At 35.1% G+C, this 16,242-nt stretch overlaps 1 protein-coding gene across 2 annotated transcripts in view; it reads left to right on the top strand.

Annotated features, from left to right (window-relative positions):
• Positions 1–16,242, top strand: part of ERBB4 (erb-b2 receptor tyrosine kinase 4) — a gene marked incomplete at both ends in the record, with an annotated part of 1,001,312 nt that overhangs the window by 782,557 nt on the left and 202,513 nt on the right. For both annotated transcript variants that reach the window (XM_080932825.1, XM_080932824.1), the window contains 3 exons: positions 1,785–1,917; positions 4,559–4,681; positions 8,585–8,683. In XM_080932825.1, coding sequence (XP_080788951.1) covers positions 1,785–1,917; positions 4,559–4,681; positions 8,585–8,683 — 355 coding nt within the window. The remainder of the gene's footprint in view (positions 1–1,784; positions 1,918–4,558; positions 4,682–8,584; positions 8,684–16,242) is intronic.

The following is a 16,242-nucleotide window of genomic DNA, read 5'->3' as shown; positions in this document are numbered from 1 at the left end:
GAAATCCCATTTAGGAAAACTGAGTTGAATTATAGCTACATTTTGGTATGGTTTGTGCTGTCAGGAAGCAGCCTTTAGGATGGATGACTTTTTAAAGGTTTCTGCAGTTATGTATGACAGTGGAGCAGTCATAATCTTCTAAAGACACGACTTCATTGTGGAACTAGTTACACAGCCTTTTTTCATGAGTGGTTTAGAATTTCAAGGTCTGATTTACAATCATCTACTCTCATTAATTCTTGTCTATCTTTGAGTAGAAGTTTATTTTGCAAGTATAAAAAATTCTTTTAGGAAATATAGCTTTTGAACAGGTTCTTGTGAAGGTAGGGATATAAAATATAAAGTGACTTATTATAGAGGACATAAACATGAGGGGAATCATTCCTTGTTTGGCAACTATGGTGGCTTCAGTGTCAAATATGTACTAGGCAATATCATGTTTCAGTCTGGGTTGTATGCTATGACATATGAAATTAATGTACTTCAAAACTCTTACTACCTAAAGGTCATATGCTTTACATTAGGAATTGACCATTTTTCAAGAAAGAGTTTTTAGAAAAGAGTAATACATAATCAACTTAAAATCTCTTTCTTTTCTAAAATACATTAAAAAAAAACACTCAAGGAGTGAAAAATCTGTAGGCTCTCTCTAATCTCATCTTGACATCATTTATACCTTTTATGAGCATGTGGTGCTCAGGCATACTCCAAATTATAATATACATACCCCAGTATATTTTAGTAATATCTGACCCAGTATTTTTTTCCTTCCAATTAGTCTACCAGAATTTTCCTTATCAGGGTTTCAGAGAGTGTTGGTAATAAACAATTCATTACTGATACTCTTGTATTTGAGAGATGTGTTAGGTTTTAGTAGTAGTAGTAGTGATCATTCTCTGACCAATGCAGATGTGGGTGCTTGAAGCCAACCATCAGACTGAGCTTAGGGACCTTGGTTGGGAAGCTGGCAGAAGGACTGGAGGAACAGAGGAGAACTGCAACCCCATAACAAGAACAACATCCGCTGTCTGGACCACCCAGTGCTCCCAGGGATTAGACCACCAACCAAGGAGGGTACAGGGAGGGATCCATGGCTCCAGATATATAGGTAGCAGAGGATGGCCTTGTCTGACATTAATGGGAAGGGAGGCCCTTGCTCTATTTCTCTTTCCAATCGGCATTTTCACTTTAGATAAAATGTTCTCAAGTAGAAGTGATGGGGATAGATTTTTGTCAGTATCTAGGGATATTGTTGTAGCAGAAAAATAGATGTGACGCTGATACCTAGAGGCATAGACCAGGGATGCTACTGAATATTGACAATGAGTTAACTTACATTAGTAAACAGCCCAAAAGGTCAATTGTGCCACTGTTAAGGTAGTCTTCTTGAAATAAAATTATACTCTTCAACAGTTTATTAAAATGCATTTTCAATTTACTTATGAAAAATAATCAAAGTAATTATAAATATTCCCATTCCACCGCTTTAGTGTGTGCCCCTCATCCCTTGTCCAGATTTCCAATTTCTTTTTACCAAATGGCATGCTACTACAGTTGCTCTTCTCCAAAGATTAATCATATGTGCATGGTTTATTATTTTAAAAAAAATCCTGAAGTTTACAATGGGAAAGGCTTTATTACAGCCCTAGTGGCTTTTTATTTGCTTTTCTTTGAAATGACTAGATTCATGAAGTGTGGAAACTGCCTCATGCAGCTGCTTTTTCCTCTTCCTCTGTCTTTCTCTCTTCATACTTTATTTTTATTTTTTGTATTCTGGTTGGCAGAACTCCACTGATTGCAGCCGGAGTCATCGGCGGGCTCTTCATCCTGGTCATCATGGCTCTGACATTTGCTGTTTATGTCAGAAGGAAGAGCATCAAAAAGAAACGTGCTTTGAGGAGATTCCTTGAGACAGAGGTAACATTTCCACTAGTTTTGCATTAATTTGGAGGTTTTCTTAACTTTTACAGCCTAGATGTTTCTCTGTTTGGTGTGAAGATTCCCATCCTGAGTAAAGGTAGAGCCAACATGTGTTGAAGGAGAGACCACCTCAATGGTGTATGTGAGAAATAAATAGAAATTTCTTGTTTTGAAAGTGTGAGCTGTGTGGATTTTAATTAACATCACTAAATTGGCAGCAAATTATTAATTATACCTAAAATGAAAATGTTGTAATACAGGTTAAAGCTTAGAGATATAATGAGACTTTTAACACCATTTATGAGATGTACTTAATATTGTGTGTTACATATTGAGGTTAGAAAAATTATCCATAAATTATTACCATTTCGTATATATTGGCACATGAATTTTTTAACGTACAGGAGAAAAGGGGAGAGCTATCCCAAAAGATAGTGGAGTAGCAGTGCTTTCTGGAGTTCCATCTTACCTCTCGGTTCTGATTGCCCCACCTGAGTATGCCGGAACAATTCAGAGTAACTCATCCTTTCAGACATGTAGCACACTGAAGATGGGTTATATCTTAATTTGTGTGACTTCAGAAGATTCCAAAGAGAATATGATTGCACGGTACATGCCAAAATATGTACCTAAATATGTTCCATATACAAATGTACACATCTCTTGTCCAAAGTACTGAAACTTCCTCATCAATTCCACATTTTTGGTTCATTTAAGCCCTCTATCATAGTGCTGGGAAGATGACTCAGTCAGTAAAGGGCTTGCCTCATAAGCATGAGGACTTGAATTCAATTCATAGAATACACATAAAAACTTACCATGGTGATGATATGTGCTTGTACTCCCAACAGAAGAACAGGCAGTTCCGTTGGGCTGACTTGAAGGACAGTTTCTTCTACTTGGCAGATGCCAGCCAGTAACAGACATAATATCCCCCAAAAGGTAGACAATGACTGAAATAGGACACCATAGGTTGTCTTCTAGGTTACCTACCACAAATACATATACATGTACATGTAAACATGCATGCACACATACATGTTATGAATCATACACAGCATCTAAAAAGCTGTCACCAAGTCCTGTAGAGTAGCCTAGAAGGACAATTTCTGCTGGCAGGGGTTGGAAGGCCTTTTTTTTTTTTTAATTGTCACTCCTGTTAAATGTAAAATTCAAAGAATTTTTTTTCAGAGATTGTCTCACTTGACCTAATGAAATTCTTAATGTTCTAATGTATGTACATTTTGATAATATAAAGCGAGAAAGTGTTGAAATGGTAGATTTCTTATCAAACTGTTAGGAAATAGATTGGTTTTGTTCTGCTTTGGTAATTTTTATCATGTTTTTCCTAAAATACTTGCTGCCTCTGTACTCGCTAATCTCAGGCCCACTCCGTTAGTTTAGTAGGTCGTGATGTTCACAGAAGCATAATGTTAATGACCAGAAGGGAGGGCCACAGCACAGGGAGCCTGTAAACAGATGCCTGATGCCTTCATGATTCTGGACAAACTGGCCAGTAGAGATCTCAGTCATCTCCTCATGCAGAGAACAAAGGAAACTATGTTTTTATCCCATTGTTTGTTTGCATTGTAATTCCTTTATAACCAAAGAATTGAAAAGCTCTTTATTTCTCTTTTTTGAGCACGAATCATGACATAAAATGATTTGCCAGGATGTAGGTTTTGGGTGCTCCAGATTCTCTACCGTACAGCAAATTCCTTGACCTGAGAGTGATGCCTTCTAAAACCGAGGGGTGTCTGAAACTGTAGATAATACTGAAGTCTATATGTACTGTTAATTCCTACACATGCATAACCTTGATAAAGTTTGATTTGTCTATCCGAGGCAATAAGTCAATTAGGGTTACTATTGGTAAAAATAAATCAATTGCTTTCATGAAAATTATTTTAAACTTCCTAAAATCTTTTATTTTCCAACTATATTCCAAACTACAGGTAGCTTCACCCCCATTTGCTATTGCATCCCTTTGTGTCCTAAGGCATATTTACAGTCTGAAAACAAACTCTCTACTTGTTACTACTTAAAATGATTTCACAACTCACCATTATAAATAGATAATACCTGGTATTCCACTAAACAACAAACAAACTAACTAACAAAAAAAGCAGTATTTTAGGCTTCCTCAGTAGGAATTTAGACTTGACAAGAACTTCCTGGTACATCTTATGTAGTCATTGGCCAAAGAATTAGCATCACATTAACTACAATCTCCTCCTAATGGGATCATGTGTGCTTTCAATTATTGTGAGTGCCAATAAGGAACTATTTCTGGTTCTATTGTAGTATGTCTTCCTTTGTTTATGTACTTAGCATCATATCTTCTAGTCCTGCCTCCAGGTGGTAGAATAGATACCATATTGAAGTTCACCCAGACCAAGTGTGTGGAGACAGGATGGGACCGTGGCTGATACTGCAATAGTAGTGTTTGTCAAAGACGAGTGCCTGCATACTCTTCTACAGGCTGTAGTTAAAAAAAAACACAAACCAAAAAGAAAACAAAACAAAAAAACCAAAAAAACAAACAAACAAACAAACAAAAACAAAAACAAAAACAGAGGACAAGAAGCATGGCTGAGTATGCATAAAAGATACACAAGTTTCTGCTTTTGCTTTGCAGCTGGTTGAGCCCTTAACCCCCAGTGGAACAGCACCCAATCAAGCTCAACTTCGAATTCTGAAGGAAACGGAACTGAAGAGGCTAAAAGTCCTTGGCTCTGGAGCATTTGGTACTGTTTATAAAGTAAGTAAAACACAGTACCTGCCACTGATTATTCACATTGTGTGTCCATTAAAAAGGAATAGCCAAAGTAATTGTTTTACCTAACCTACTTTGTTTTTATTAAATTATTTTATTTATTTACATTACAAATGTTGCTCCCTTCCCAGTTTTCCCTCCCTGAGTTCTGCACCCCTTCCCCCTCTCCTTTGCCTAGGGGTGGGTGCTCCCCCACCCAACCACCTGACCCCACCTGACCCCTGCCACTGTCTCCCTTCCCTGGTGGATCAAGTTTCTATAGGACTAGGCATAGCCTCTCCCACTGAGGTTAGAAAAATCCGTCCTCTGCTACAGAATTTCTTTATAATATCAAATCTTGGTAGTGTTGAGAAGTTGCTGCACAGGTTAAGTTCATTTATTTTTTTGAACAAGCCTGGGTAAGTGCAATCTCTAGAGAAAGAGAGCTGGTACTCAGCCCAGTGGAATCCTTAGTGCAGTCTCTAGAGAAAGAGAGCTGGTACTCACTCAGTCCAGTGGAATTTTTTTGGTGCTCTTAGAGCCTCTCAACAATTTTTCCCTTTGTCAGATTTCCATATTTTCCCCAAATATTCAACCTCTTTACCCTAGTCATTGCTTCTTGTGCTTTCAGAACTTTCTGGAAAAACCTTCCATAATCCTTTGCTCTTCTTTCTAGTCTTTTATTCTAGTCTCTGTTAGTACCTCACTAGTTGATCACTCAAAATCCATTGAGTGTGCAAATATATTATTAAAATGTGATTATAACATTTTTTCTAACTGATTACATATATGGGTTAGGAGTTAGAATTGGTAGTTTCAATGCCCTTGCAATTATGTTTTTTTTTAAAAAAACTAATTATGGTAGAATTTGCTTTTGCAGCATATTGTATGTATTCTAAGTGATATGTTTATCATTTATTTTTCCAAAACATGTGATGGGTAGATAAAAATTAGATAATAATTAGATAAATGTCTCAACATTTCCCATACTTGATAAAATGATTTAAGTTGATGTGGTGGTATATACCTGTGTTGTGCCAGGAAGCATTCAGGAACCCCAAAACTCCAACAAGGAATTTACTCTGATGTTATCACAGAATGGACTCTTTATTACAAACTTGAGTTTTGGTCTACTTTCAGGACAGTTTGTTGAAGCAGCTCTGATCTCTCACTGGGACAAGGTTTTATAGTAAAGTAGGGTTAAGTGAGGGTGTGTCCAGCCTGGCAACATCAGGACCCAGTTCTGGCAAGCATCTAACTGAATGTCCACTGTCAGCTGACAAGCAGATGCTCTGAAGTGAGACCATAAACAAATGATCTGAAATTGCATCTGAAACAGTCAGTCTAATCTTTGACTGTTGCTAAGAAATAGTTAGGAAGTAACTGTCCCAAGGACAAGCCAAGGGCTCCTTCCTAGTACTCGGGTACTGCTTGGGATCAAGTTCTCTACCCCTTCCTTCCTTTTTTCCTTCCTTCCTTCCTTCCTTCCTTCCTTCCTTCCTCTCTTCCTTTCTTTTTTCCTTCCTTCCTTCCTTCCTGCCTTCCTTTTCCCTTCCTTCCTTCCTTCCTTCCTTTTTTCATTCCTTCCTTCCTTCTTTTCAAGATGGAGGCCAGTTTCAAGATAAGAGTAAGTTTGGCCTCAGACTTCTGAACATGAGCCAGGGGAATTATTTGAGCCCAAAAGTTTGAGACTAGCCTGGACAGGTCATACTGCAGACTTAAATTTTCCTTTCCAGGACATTTCCAAATCTTTATAAAATGGTTACCTTCAGAGATTATAAATTGTAGTAGTTTCATTTTGTTGTGCAAATTTTGTTCAGTTAAATTGTTAACTGAATTAGTTAGTGCCCAGTTTGCACTGATTCTAGTCTAGGCTGGTTTTGTCTTTCTGATCCTCAAATACTTTGCAAGTTCAAAAGACAGAATTATCCTTTATCTGTATTCAAATTGTGATGCAAAAGGACACAATTGTGCAATTTTATGCTTAATAATTCAATCTGATTCTGTTTAATTATTTCAACTCTGATGGATTTGAATCAAAATTTCTATAAAATTATTTGGAATAATACATACATAATCTTAACCGTTTCTTAAATAAAGATGTTGGAAGTAACTAATTGAATGGCTACTATCCTAGTTCCTCTCTCAGAAACCTCCTTTACCTTGGCTACTGCTTTTTTCTTTTACATAAAGGTTTTTGCCTCCCACTGACTGGATGATTTATCTGATAATCACTTGACTTCTCATACCCATTAAGAGGAATGAGGCTTTCTGAGATAACTTTAGAAAAGTCAACAGAAAGTTTCAAGAAATTCTTTCCATGTGTTTCATGTTTGCAACCAATTTCTACCTGTCATATTGGCAAAACAAAATGTATATGAACTAATGGGTGTTTGGAGAAAATCTATTAGAAGTTTCATGAGTTTATTTAAATTGTATGTCTGAAATATGTGTGGCCAGCCCTATGTCTTAATAAATGTGCCCTATAGTATAAGACACATCGTCTTAAGCTATGAAAAACTTTTGGTGCCCACACAAATGCCAATGGCCAATTAACCACACTTGGTTAATTTTTCCTTCAAATTGAAGTTATGTGATACTTCAACAAAAAAAAAAAAAAAAAAAACAACAACAAAATACTAGGACCAATACAGGTACAAATATAGTTAAATTTTACATATTTAGATCTATTAAGTAATAGTTAAAGTTTTTCCAAAGGTACTACAAATTAATTCAGATGGAATTTATATTCTCATTATAAAACTACACATAGGAATATTTTAATATTGATGCCATTGCTTTATAAAGTAACTCCCTGTGTGCTTATTTTATTGAATAATGGTAAGGATGTTCTGTGTCCTAGATACCAACTCTGAAAAAAATATAGCCTGGAGTTTTGGGTTCTTGGTTTATTTCTTTTTACCTCCTACTTCTACTTGGATATCCTTTTAAAAAACGTTACCACAAAAAAAAAAAAAAAAAAAAAAAAAACCTATGGTTGCTATTATGTATTTGCACACATACATTTCTCTACTCTGCCTGAGTCAAACATAAGCATAAATCTCATCCTGAAGTTTTAAAGGACTTTTCTTAACTGTTGTTACTAATCACCAGATCTCAGATTTATTTCTCTTCTATTACTCTAACTTTGGATGATACAAACACATTTCTCTGTGCTGTGTGTCTCTCAGACACGGTGACCAGCTGATAGAGAAGATAGGACTGTAGCCTATAGTTTCATTCTATGCCTTTCAAAGTTAAACTATGAAAGTTCATCATGAGGTTCCTGCCTGTCATATCCTCATGTGTGTTTTTGTATTATTTTTGGAATATGTGTTCTTTTTTCAAAATTAGTAATCCACTCATTTTTATCTATCCCATAAGAATCTTTGTCTTCATTTAAATGTAGTTTAAGGTTTTCAAGAAACACTATGATTTATTTTGTACTTGAAAGTCTACATTTTAAATGTTTCCTAACCCATGAATTCTGCAATTATATTAATAAAAAGACAGAATTAGCAATGATTAAATAAGTATACATGAACCCAGAGACAATCATTAATATACATAATTTATTAAAATAGATAAATTACTATGAATTCAATATTTCCTAGAACTTTTTCTTGAATATTATTTCCAAAATATCATTATATATATACATATACATATATATGCATGCAGTACTATATGTAATTTAGAAAGCAGATCATGAACTTGAAGGAGCATGGGTAGGGTTCTACAAAGGTTTGATGGGAGGAATGAGGAGGAAGAAATGTACTTATATGATAATCTGTAAAATGAAGTAAATTAAATTTAAATTAAAGTTTGATCAGCCAAATCAAATTATATTATATTATAAATATTATACAATCTCAATATAGAATTAATGTGATGTTTTTTCCCTGAAAGGGTATTTGGGTGCCTGAAGGTGAAACAGTGAAAATCCCTGTGGCTATTAAGATCCTCAATGAGACAACTGGCCCCAAAGCCAATGTGGAGTTCATGGATGTAAGTATACAAGTACATAGTCATTTCTTTTCTTTATAATTAAACAGAGTGCTTGAAAATGAAATAAGAAAAATACAACCACCTTTCAAAATTTCTTATCTGTAAATGTTATAACCTTATACTTAAAATTTTAGGATCCCTTCACTTTACCATGTAGCTTCCAGAACATCCCTGGTTCGCAGTTTGTACCATGCTTGTACTCTGGGATAACTTCGGCAATATAAACATATTTATAATCCTTGTGTTGAATTTCCTTCTGTGATTTAAGAATGTGGTGTTTCAGTTTTCATACTTTTGATTATAATCAGAAATGTATGTACTAAATGCAGTTGCAAGTGTCAATAATACTTGGTGGTGACAATAGAAAGTTGTCCTTATTTAGGTGGCACCTATAACACACTAAAACTGTTCCTATATATTTTTGGGAAAGTCCGCAATACGTTCCAAGTAGAGTTCTAAATAGATTACAAATGATCTTTCATATCAGCAGATTGAAAGAACAAACCAAGTCATCCCAAGGTTACCTAAGTTTTGCAAAGTGGAAAAAGGATGCATACTCAGCCAAATTCGACCAAAAATATCTTTTAAGGAGCAAAGAATTGTGAGGGTTTACCTGTATTGTCTTCACTGTGGCAATATCTCGGCCCTGCCCTTTATGGTAGAAAGGCAAGCATAGGTAATTAGGAGAAAACTTTGTGTAAATTAGCCTGCCTGTGCTCCAAAACATTGCTAGACAAATGAGATGAAAAGAAAGTTTGACTTTTAGGAGCACACCCCATTCTCAGAACCACAAATGTGATAACCACAAGAACTACATTTTGTGAGACATAAAGTTGCTTTAAAAAATTAATTAGGATTTTTTTTTGTAGTGGTATAATTTATGGAGATAAAGAACAATGAAAATCAGTAATGGTGGTCTGTCAGTTATTCCTGCATTTCAACAGAATCCTACCTATTTAAACTCAAGTTCTCAAGCGAAATTTACAGTTTTCAATTCAGATTCATCAGAGTGGACTATGGTTAAAGCTTCAAATTAAAATAAATTATAACAAGAACTGCTAAGTAATGAACATACTTGATAACACCGCTCAGAATGTGAAGATTTCCCCCAGAGAAAGTTGTAGGCTGAGCTGTTCAAATTTTAGAAGGTAGGGTTGAATAAATTATATGTGTAGACTGCTGCTATTTTTTCACATTGATATCTTACTAGGGATGCTGAAATAGACCCATATACATTCCTTCTCTGATTTTTAATACAATGTCTTCAATAATAAGAACGATTTTGATTTCAAAGTGACCTTTACATAAAGACAATACAAGCATATATACTTTGCCTTTTTTCAAGACAGAATTGCTGTGCATTCTTAGCCAGTCTGCATTGAAAGCTCCTTTGAACTTTAATAGAGGCTCAGTATATGACCTTGAAAAATTTGAGAATAATGCTGTGTTCCATGGGCAATTTTAGCTTAATTTACTGTTGCTTTTTACATAGTAGGACTGAGAAAGGCACAAGCAAACAACGCTAAAGAACGGTCTCAGTGCCTATCAGTTGCTAAATAATTAAAATACCACTCTTCTTGCCTAACTAGTGGCCCTTTATAATAAATATTACCTATCCAGTAACTAAATACATTTTTCCAGCAGATCTCTAAAGGTTATTATACTCCCTGCAGCTAAATGCCTGGTTCGCATGTTACTATTCAGAACTGAAGACTTTTTCAGTGATGCACTAATCACTCAGTTTGACCTAGATCATAGCTATAAACTGAGGAAGGAAATTGAAAATTTCAAATTAAGTAGAAATTACCTAAAAAAATTGTTATGGTAAATAAAAAGTGGAGGTTCATATATAAAACTGATAGAGGATCAAGCTTAGCCACCTTGGGCTACAACCAAAGCTGTAATTCACAAGAATGCTAATAATCTCTGCAGGAGGCTTGAACAGTCATATTTCCATGGAAACAGTCTGGCAAAAGAGGGTTAAGAGGCTACAAAATAATCACGTAAAAAAGAAGCTCTAAAAACCTCATCATGATTTCGAATGATTATTTGAAAGCCCCTAACCCCATTCATCCACTCCCATCCCCCTTGATCTGAAGCCTATTCCCATGGAAACAGGAGTAGATGGTAACTTCAAGTCTCAGCTTTCTGTTGAGTTTTAGATGAGCCTCTGATTGAGCCTGAAAGGAGTCATTTTCCTAGATAGATGATGGATTTGGTAACTAATGGACTCAAAAAAAAAATCTGTTCTTTTTAAGCTAAGAAATTAAGAATTTCTCTCTTTTTTGATATGTTTTTTCTACTTTTGGATAGATACTAGCAACATAATGGCTTGCATGCTTGCAGAGTTTTGAAGAAAGAAAAGTAGAAATATTTTCTACTCTCCTGGTGACTTGTTTTAAAATATTGAAAGGATAGCATCCCACTAATTAAAAACTTTTTAAGGAGCAACATTGATGATGAATGCAATATTTAAGTAAGTTAGCATGATTTTCATGTAAATGTATGATTCTATTCTGTACCTTCATTTGTAGATTATCTATAATGTTCACAGAGTGCTTTAAGTATTTAAGTAACAACTCAAACTAAAAGGAACAGCGTATGTAAGCAAAACTCTGTACAAGTTGAGCCGAAGGAAGGACAGGCTTAAATTTATAAGGCATTCAGTAATAGTAATAGTATTACATTTGAAGTGTCTTAGTGTAAATTCATCCAGAAGCAGAAGCTGCTCATGAAATAACCAAGTAGAATTAATTTACACTAGCGTTGGATGATTCTTGAGTAAGGGGTTATAAAGAAAAAGGAAACACAACTGCTACCTATAACAGTGATAACTCTTGTTTGTTTGTCTGTTTGTTTGTTGAAGAGGCCCTACAATCTAGTACTCACTGTCTGATTCAAGAATTAAGGTTAATCTTACCATTTTCCTAAACTTCATTGGTTGAGAGTTGCTGTGAAAGTGAGAGAGCTAGAGCCAGTATGCTAATTCCTGTATCACTGGATGGTGGTTAGGGAGAGAGGAAGCCTTTATCTTTATGACTCTACTTGTTGATGATGGGAGAAAATGGTTGCAATGGCAAGGGAAACCACTAGGCAGAAAGAAGTGCCTGGGTACCAACTGTGGTTACATCACAGTAAAGAGTTCCAGGAGAGCTTTCACACAAAATCAGCATCCTCTGAAAGCATCTATGGATAGATTAGATAGATAGATAGATGATAGATAGATAGATAGATAGATAGATAGATAGATAGATAGATAGATAGATAGATACATAGATAGATAGATACATAGATAGATACATAGATACATAGATACATAGATAGATACATAGATAGATACATAGATACATAGATACAGATAGATATATGATAGATAGATAGATAGACAGATACAGATAGAAATATGATTGATAGATAGATGATAGATAGATAGATAGATAGATAGATACATAGATAGATACATAGATAGATAGATACATAGATAGATAGATACATAGATACATAGATAGATACATAGATAGATACATAGATATATACATAGATACATAGATACAGATAGATATATGATAGATAGATAGATGATAGATAGATAGATAGATAGATAGATACATAGATACATAGATAGATAGATACATAGATAGATACATAGATACAGATAGATATATGATAGATAGATAGATAGATAGATAGATAGATAGATAGATAGATAGATAGATAGACAGATACAGATAGATATATGATATATAGATAGATAGACAGATTTGATTCAGATAGACAGACTTCTGTGTGACTGTGCTGTGTGTATGTATTATAAATAGTAAAAGCTAAAGCTTACAAAGACAATGGAAACTATGTAACAGCTAGTAAGCATTAGACTCCTTTCCACTTAGGCTGTTTATCTTTATAGCACAATAATCTACTTTATAAAATGATATTACAAACATACAAATATATTTATGTGCATTTTGCTGTTTATTATAACAAATGACCAAAAAAATCACTGCAGTTAAATAATTCAAACTAATTACTAACAGTTAATGCTTCTATTGATATCCAAGGACAAAGGAAAAGATTTTACTATTCTTTTAAAATTTTTACCAGGAGCAATAAGTAAATCAGGGGCACACTATATTTTGTCAAATGTTTTGCTAAAAGCAATGGAAGGAGAATTTGGTCACAGGGATGTTACTTAGCTCTCTAGAACATGTCTAATGGATTCATAATGACAATAATAACATGCTCCTAGTGAATGGACAGGGCATTCTTCATTCCCATAAAGGAAGATCACATTGAATGACACTAAGGAAATGACTCTAAAGGTCTGTCTTCATGTAGAGGATGCCTGCATTTATAGACACTCCTAATTCATGTTTCAAGTAGCACCATTTTCTGAGAAAACGGAAGCTTTTAAGAGGTTTATTTATTTATTTTGTATTTAAAAATAATCATCAAATTGTACAGCAGATATACCCAAGATGCTATTTAGTTAAAAGTACTGGAAAATGAGATGGGATTTTGGTATTTCTCAGTGTCCTTTATTTTATTTTCCCAGGACATTTACAGTAATTATTTGTTGAGATTGTTTTAAACTGTTTGAACCAAATTACTTGGTATTTTTTAGAAAAAAATAAGCTTGGAATGGAAGAAATATATAATTACACTAAATTCTAGGGATGGGCTCCCAATACTGGCTCAGAGCACATGTGAATCTGCTTGGCTACTGGTCTAGATTAGCATGCTACATTTGCAATAGTTCATGGTCAGGTGATTCAGGAAAAGGGTTTTCATGTGAACTGTTGGTATTTTGTAAATTGCATCATTTGCGAGGAGCAGATGATTTACTTTTTGCTGTGCCACAAGGACTTTTATTTATTTTACCCAACTGTCATTTTGCTATTATCCTGAAGTAATGTTCACGTGAATTTTGGTTTTCCTTTCTGTATTGCATTTGTGATACTCAGGCTTGATGAAAGCATATTTTTCCAACTTTAATTGATGTCATTATATGAATGGGGTAAGAAACCTACCATCTATTCAGATTATGGAAGCCTTGTAAAATGATGTGGGAAAGTTTTGTTCCATATTTCTCACTACAAAGTTTTATTTGTATGACTACATGTGGATAATGGTAAATTTAGATTCTACATCGTGTTAACAATACTTCCATATCCACGTGCTTAGGTATGTGCTGGAAAACTACATTCAGATCATAGTGCTGGCTCAGAAAGCAGTTTACTGAAATGAGCCCTCTCCAAAAATTTCTCTACCTGTTAAAATACAAAGCTTCAATCACATCATTTCTGTTTTTTGTTTGTCTGCTTGCTGATTTGTTTGTTTTGTTTTTCAAGACAGTGTGTCTTTGTGTGGCTCTTACTGTCTAGGAACTCACTTTGTAGATAAGGATGACCTCAAACTGATTGAGATTCATCTGCCCATCTGCCCCTCTGCCCCTCTGCCCCTCTGCCCCTCTGCCCCTCTGCCCCTCTGTCCCTCTGCCCCTCTGCCCCTCTGCCTTCCAAATGCTGGGATTACAGGTGTGTACTACCAGGTGCAGGCAAGTGCCTTATTCCCAGCTACTAGACTGCAAGGTGTTGGGAGCCTAGAACTGTGTTTGCTGATTTCAGTCCTTATAACAGCAAGCACAAAACAGAAGCACAGATAAAACCCACCACCATTATATAGTGAATTATCTAAATATTTTTCTATGGTATAAAAGCCCTGAATATTCTTTGACCAAGTCTTATATGTTCTAGCATAATTGGTTTTAAATAATATTTTCCTAGTTCAGGTCATAAGCTTGGCATACTGTATTTGGGTCATTTATTTTAGTTTCATATTATTAATTTCCAATCTATTCTACTAATCACTTTAATTGTACTTTTTAATCCAGAGCATAAAACATATCCTGAGAAATGATTTCACTTGATTCTGTGCAAAGGAGTCATATATTTTCTGAAGAATTGTGTGTGTGTGTGTGTGTGTGTGTGTGTGTGTGTGTGGTGTGAACTAACAGACATATGTAGGAGGGTGATAACCTATCCTAGTTCCACTAGAGGACTCTGGCATTGAGATTCTTTGAAAGACTTACATGGATGTTTTCCTTACTTACTTCTAAAGGTTCATTTTAACACCCCTTTCTCGTCACTGGAATCATCTCTAGTAATTTTGCATAATTTTCTTCTCCCACTAAAATTTTCCTTTTCTTTCTGTCCATGTCCTATGTTCAGACAGCAATAACCATGCAGACATGGGTTCTGTTTAAAAAGAGAGAGAAGAAGAAAAAGATGAATGTATTGCAGATTTTGACAAAAATAAATTTTAAAAATATAATTTATTATAGTTCCTATAAATCATTGACAGTAACAGTGAACTGAATTGAGGAGCCCTCAAATCCTGAGCTTTATAGATTGCCTTTAGGGGAACTGAAGGGTATGAAACTAGATAAAGTACACAACAAGCTTAGCATTCTAACTGGCTTAATGTATCTCTTGAATCACTCAAAAGGGACTCCCCAAATCCAAACAGGTTGTTCTTTGTAAATCTTAACATGAAGCCTCATAAGCTATTTGGTCTCAAAAACATTTCTTGAAATTGTGAAAATGAGAGGAGATTTCTCTAGAGTTCATATTCTACTATATCAGAATTTAAATTTGTTAACTACAAATCAGTTGTCTATTTGATGTGTATTTCTAGCTCTCCAAACTCTATAACTTATCTGATTATGAGGGCTGTTACTGTCATATAGAGAAAATAATTACACTGATCATGTGCCATTTCTGATTTCAATATGAACAGTATTTCAAAATTATAATGACTTAGGGAAAAAGCCATTCAGTTTTACTGTAACACTAGGGGACACCATTTGTAATAAATATTATGTGCTAAAAACCAGCAACTTATAGGCTGAGGAAATAGCTCATTGGTAAAGGGCAAGTCTTGTAACCATGAAGGCCTGAGTTTGATTCCCAGATCACATACCAAGCCAGTTAGCTAGCATTCTTGTAATGTTGCAATGATGGGAAATGGGGAGATAGGCAGGCAGATGCCTCAAATTGTCAGACAGTCAGCCTGTCCCATTTGGTGGCTCCAGACAATGAGAGACTCTGCTTCTGAAAACATGGTGTAGGAAAGCTGAATAAAAATTCTGGTGGTTAACTCTGGATTCCAAATTCACACACACACACACACACACACACACACACACACACACAAACATACACACACATGATGACATGATGGGGGAAGGGGAAGAGATGGGAGAGGGAGAGGGAGGAGAAGGAGGAGGAGATGCAATAATCATGAAATAATGTCAGAAGAAATAGGCCATTTTAAAAAAGTTTCTGTTACGCATTATATACCTAATATTATAGTAGGTCAAGGGAAGCAATAAGGTCGTAGAATGAAGAATTAAAATGCTGTGCTACACTTAGTAGAATATACATGTATATATACTACATACACATACACACACACATATAATCAATCTATTGAATGGATATATGTTTACTATACTATGATATGTAAATGTGCCCATACAGATCAATACCTCATAGGGTATT

Source organism: Micromys minutus (assembly GCF_963924665.1).
Source record: "Micromys minutus genome assembly, chromosome: 19".
Classification (NCBI taxonomy): domain Eukaryota; kingdom Metazoa; phylum Chordata; class Mammalia; order Rodentia; family Muridae; genus Micromys; species Micromys minutus.
This window is presented reverse-complemented; position numbering and strand designations above follow the sequence as displayed.